The 6013-nt window shown below is 43.7% G+C and overlaps 1 protein-coding gene across 1 annotated transcript; it reads right to left on the bottom strand.

Moving 5' to 3' along the window:
- Akain1 (A-kinase anchor inhibitor 1) lies at positions 1-2323 on the bottom strand. The gene has a single exon (XM_028874070.2). The coding sequence runs from the start codon at positions 2192-2194 to the stop codon at positions 1889-1891; it is 306 nt and encodes a 101-aa protein (XP_028729903.2). The 5' UTR covers positions 2195-2323; the 3' UTR covers positions 1-1888.
- Positions 2324-6013: the final 3690 nt, after the last annotated feature.

Genomic DNA, 6013 nt, shown 5'->3' with positions numbered 1-6013 from the left:
CATATTTCAAAATGAGATATAATTTATTTATAAATAGCATTTAGATACAGAAATCAATAATATTTCCCAGATCCCTAGTTTATTAGTACATACACACCAGAGAAGAAAGGTAACATATTTACTTTTCAGCCGCTTGACAGAAAAACAGCGTTGGTTATAGTTAGATATCTTAGCAGAGACACAGTGGCAGGTCACCTGCAAACTACAAGAACTGGGTTTGTTTCTTATTTGTGGGCATTATCTGAGTAATTTCCCCAAATACACTTATTCTCATTGCCATGCTAAAAAATTGCCATAAATTCAGCCATATGATTTTAGGTTGACTTAAGTTCATTCTTTAATTACCATGAGTTCTGCTTTAAAAAACAATTAATGAATAAACAATATCTAAATTTAAATACTCTCTTTTGTCCCTTATGAATTCTCTCCCTGAATTAATTTTTTCCATCTATGCATCACCAAGTATAATCTAATATGGTGAAAATGAATGGTTTTCCCATTTCTTGTTATCTGTAGTATTCCCAGCTACACACAGCATGGCGTATTGGAATTTTGGTGGTGTCAAAACACGAGCAACACTTTGCTTTTAGAAAGCATGTCAATGTAGACCCTGATACTCTATAGCCTGGAGGGTTTTAACCAAGGTTGAATTCTTCCTCTGTCCCCAGTAGCACCAACTCAGTGGTTTTCATGAAGCACAGTAAACGGGGCTCTGAAAGACTCGAGAGAGACATCTGTTGTCCACACAGGAGCAGCAGGAGGTTATTAGTTGAATGGAGTAGATGGCTGTGTTGGCACACACGCACACACATCTCTCCAAATGCCTTCAGCCTACTGCTACTTCTCATTCTGTTTACATGCCTTGGAGAAGTAAAAACAAAACAGTTTCCCACGCACATATATAGTACTTATTTCTGACCTTATGATTTTCAAAATGTTAAAAAAAAAAAAAGTCATGCTGATAATTTTCACAGGAGAAGGAAAGTCTATCAGTAAGGGACTCGTGAAGAAGATGCAGAGCTGGGTGACAGCATGTTGGTCACAGGGCCCAGACTCCCAGCCAAGGAGGTTGCCCTCTCCAGGCTCAAGGGTAGGTAAATCCAGGAAGAGAAACAGCTTAGAGGCTCAGAGTATGCGCTGTTCCCTTTAGACTGCCAAAGAACTGAGTCATCCGAAACTCATGTGTGCAGACTCAGTCATCACTTTTAATCTTGAGTTAAGAAAAGATATCCGTACTGTCCCCACCGGATCTCGGCACAGAAGGTAAACACCAACTGTGAACGACTCAGAGAACAGAGTTAAAAAGACTGAGTTCTCACAAGGCATAAACACATCCCTTTCTTGGAATAATATAAACATAAGCTCTAGTACAGGGCTGGGTCTCAGAAGCTGCTCTGCTCAGTTTGACCTTGAACCCGAACTCTCCTCGTAAAAGCCATCAAGTCTGCATTTGAACAGGGCTAAAACTCCATCCTTTCACCTTTCTCGTGTACCTTTTAATATTTATGAAGAACACAGAACTGCACTCAGTGATTCAGAAGGGCAATAAAGACTGCTGGTAGAATTCATAGAGAGAATGCATTAATAAACAAGATGTAGAATTCTTTTTTTTTTTAAAGAGCTTGGAAAATAGGTTGTGTTACAAAATGACTTCTGCAGTGTGGGTGCCATGTCTGGCTCAGCTGCTTCCAGAGTCTCCCATAGATATGAAGAGTCTCTAACGCAGGTTTGCAAACCATAGTTTGTCGCAAAGACCAGTGTGAACTCATCCTACTGGTAGGCATCCGTGACACTTTGGTCTGCTTATTGGCAGCATTTTGGTGACACGTCCTAGGCTAACAGGAAAGGCAGAAACCAAGCATGTGACAAGAGCCAGACCCAACCCCTGTTACTTCTTTTCATGCTTCTTGGTCAGCTCTCGCCCTCCCAGCTGGCCCCGGGGCCGGCTGTCCCTGGGTCTGTCCCTCCGCAGGCTCTCCTGGGAGACTTGCTGCACGGCTTGCAGGATGGCATTCTGCACAATCTGCTTGCTGGCATTCTGTAGCTTCACCTCCTCCAGCTCATTCCCAGGCTTCTCACCTAGCCAAAAGCATGAGAGGGGAGAGAGAGGAGAGAAATTAATTTCAGGAGCTGCGGCTCTGGAGGGTGGGGGAGAGCCATCTGAGCACAAGCTGCTGTTGTCTTCCTCCATCATTTTGCCCTGTAATGTGCCTTAGTTAATGTCCTCACCATCCCAGAATCCCCAGCTGCTAGAAGTGGTCACAAGACAGCCCTGGCTATTGAAGTCCTCTGGAAAATCTGCTAGGAAGGGACATAGCCACACCCCAAGTGTTCAGCTCTAAGTACGTGTATATAAGAGCAACACTAAATGGACTCAGAGGGGATATATATATATATATATATATATATATATATATATATATATATATATCATACATATATACCATATAATTTTATTATATGGCATAATATGTATATTATATCATCTATAATCAGAGGAAAAGAAGCCATGAAGTTGAGAGTGAAGATTGAGGGACATGGGAAGAATGGAAGGGAAAGGGAGGAATGGAAATAATGTAAATGCTGTACTCATATAGAAAACTTTCAGGAAAATAAAAAAGAAGAAGAAAGAGACATCAGGGGACTGCTATTAGAAAAAATATTATTATTGTTGTTGTTCTTTTATTTTTTGAGATTTTAATATAAATACATCATTTTCCCCCTTCCCGTTCCTCCCTCCAAAATCTCCCATCCATCCCTCCTTTCTCTGTTTCAAATTCACAGTCTCTTCATTCATTAATTGCTGTTACAACACACACACACACACACACACACGTATATATATGTATATATTCCTAAACACAACCTACTCAGTCTATATTATGTTACTTTTATGTATGTTTCTGGTCTGATAATAAAGTCAGAAACTACACCCAGAAATCTCACCCACATGACTTCCCAAACATGGACCGAACAAGGCAACGCTAGAAACACTAAGATGGATGAGGGAAAGCCCAGGAGGCCTCAACCCTACACAAAGGACTATGGGCAACTGAGGCATGCTGAGAGCAGGAGAAATAGTCTCCCACAGGGAAGAGCATATAAATTGGCTACCCAATATCAAATGGTCAGTCTAGGAAAATGTGTTTTAGGACACTTTGGGGCTTCATTCAAATCCTCCTACCCTATACAGCCATGAAGTCTTGTGCAAGACCCGTAATCTTTCGAAGCTCACTTGCACATCTGTAAAATGGCCGACAACACCTACTCAAGAAGATTGCTATGGAACAAAGTGATATAATATTTGTTCAGAACTCTGCGTGGATTCTGGTACAATGCAAGCATCTAGTGAATGTCTATCGTGGTGTATTAGTGAGGGGGTAGCCTATGTTTTGGTAACAGAAAAACTAAAGCATAAGACTGTTCTATGGTTGATGCTAGTTGTGTTCTACCCATGTCACTACAGAGAGACCCCAGTGTGCCTGTGGTCTGTGCCTCCCGGTTATCTGAGGACTTTTCTTCCTCCTGTGTCATTATTCTGATGTTCTGTACAATATGACCTCCACATGCATGAGGGAAGCTGAATAAGCAACATCCCCACTGGAGCTGGAAGGAAAATAAAGACAGAATGGGAAGCAGTCAGTTTCCTTTTGCAGACTCGTGAAAGAAGCCAGGCTTGGTGGTGAACACTTGTAATCCTTCACATGGGAGGTACAGGCAAGAGGATCAGGAGTTCAAGGTCATCCTAAGCAGTGTGTTGAATCAGAGAGAGAGAGGGAGAGGGAGAGAGAGAGAGAGAGAGAGAGAGAGAGAGAGAGAGAGAGAGAGGGAGGGAGGGAGGGAGGGAGGGAGGGAGGGAGGGAGGGAGGGAGGGAGGGAGAGAGAGAGGGAGCAGTGTAAGTTGAACAGTGACCTAATATTTAAGCTAAATTATCATTTCTTCAGTCAAAGTCAGTGTGTGCATAGTCTACAAGACACCCTCAATGGCCAGAAGGTTGGTTTAACCAATGCTCACTGTGCGCCAGCCTTTCATTGTCCTCATTACCACTTTGTCCTGGGTCATGAATATTCCCTTGCAGAGGAGATGAGGAACAAAGGCAGCTGTAAAGAAGGGGCAAAGGAAGAGAGGGGAGAGCCCCAGAGCGCTTGAGAGAACTGAAGAAAAAGAAACACATGTACAAAATTCAGGCATGTACTCATGCATCAGGCATTGGTTGGGTACACCCTCTCCCTTCTCCTAAGCTCTAAGGGAAGGGACAGGGCAGTGACAGTAGGGACATGAGTGTCATAGGTGACTTCTAAGGTGAGTCTCTTAGCTCCAGTCATTGCATTATCTGGGTTATCCTTTGCCAAGATAGAGTCAGCTCTCCATCTACTGCTGCTAGCCAGCAACCTTTCCCATTCTTCTGTTCTCCCCAATTCCACAGTGCTCACCTACTCAACTGTCTGCTTGCCCATGGCTTGTCTTGTTTCATGATTTTACAGGCTTCTCATGGGTATCCCAGCTACCTGGCCCTATCCCATCTTCAGCTGAAATTCTTTGGAGAGAGCCTGTTAGACCCAGTGCACCATCACCTTGGAAAGTTGCCCACTCATGCTAGTCACGTCCTGGATCAACTGTCACTGAACACCTGTCACGCATTCTGGTCCATTCCTCTGTGGCTAGGGAGGCCAAATCTGCAGGTAAGAAAAGAGCTCCTTGAAAGAAGAAACCACTCAGGCCCTTGCAATGTGGGCAGAACATGTGTACTTTGCCCAACAGAGTATACTGATGATGAAGCCAAGTATTCATTTGCAGGAACATAGTGTTGGAGAAAATCCTGGTGGAGATGTGATCTCTCCCGTGAGTATAGAGTGAAGATGTATACTACAATCCGGCAGAAGGCAGAGGCAGCCACAGAAATGCTTGGAGCCTCGCCACTTACAGGCATTTCACTTGCTGTAATGTAATGAATCGCCTACACATTTTATGTGGCCTACTGCCTGGTGTTTTAATGACGCAAATGTCCTCTAGGCTAACTAGCATTTCCAATACCGTTTACCTATTCCACAAAAGATGACAAATCGATTTAATTAGCTTTAAAGTCTAAGTGCCCAATGCAAAGTCAAGAATGTGATACTGCTAAATTTGTCTTCAGTGTCTTCCTGTGGAGACTCATTAGTCCCTCGCCCTGCCCGAGCACCCAGAATGCCTTGCTTTCCAGGGATCATCAGGCCTAGTGTGTAGATGTCCAGCATTCTAGAAGCCAACAGGAGCTTTGCTACTTCCTGCTGTCCTTGAAAGAGCTTCCTTCTCAGAACCTATCTCACCCACCCTGGTGGGAGGAAGGTCTCTAAAGAATCTAATTGGCATGTGGCTAATGGTTGATATTTAGACTCGATTAGAGACTTCCCAGAGGCCCTGATTGTGGGAGTTTTACCTCTCAGCTAGCCATCCCAGAATTCACCTTGCTGAAGGTGAACTTGAGATATCTTGAGCTCCCTATAATTCTGCTGTCTGATGCTGTTTACTGTTCTCTCTCTCTCTCTCTCTCTCTCTCTCTCTCTCTCTCTCACACACACACACACACACACACACACACACACACACACACACAAGAGTTATAAAAAGAACTATACAGCTAATAAAATTGCTGGCCTGGGTCATCTGCCCTTGCTGCCCTCCAGACCCCAGAAGCCCATCAAGAACCCTTATACAGCTGCTCCTTCTCAGCTAATCATTGGTATTAATCTTTATAGATAACAGTTAAAATTGTGCATCTAACAACCATAGGGAAATACAAATTTGCATCAGTCCTTAGCTCTAGGAACCTAAATGCTGTTTACCTAAGTTCACCCTATAGCTGTTACTGCAGTGGGGGTTGATATGGGTCTTGTTGCCATTCAGTTTAGAGACAGAATCTGGGTGGTCCCTTTACCTGCATCACACCGAGAGAGCGGCAGAGGCTGTGTCGTCAACAGCACCTCTAGCTCTCATCATTCTCTGATGGGTCACCAAATCTGCCAGGGGTAA

This window comes from Peromyscus leucopus, chromosome 13 (assembly GCF_004664715.2).
Source record: "Peromyscus leucopus breed LL Stock chromosome 13, UCI_PerLeu_2.1, whole genome shotgun sequence".
NCBI lineage: Eukaryota > Metazoa > Chordata > Mammalia > Rodentia > Cricetidae > Peromyscus > Peromyscus leucopus.
This window is presented reverse-complemented; position numbering and strand designations above follow the sequence as displayed.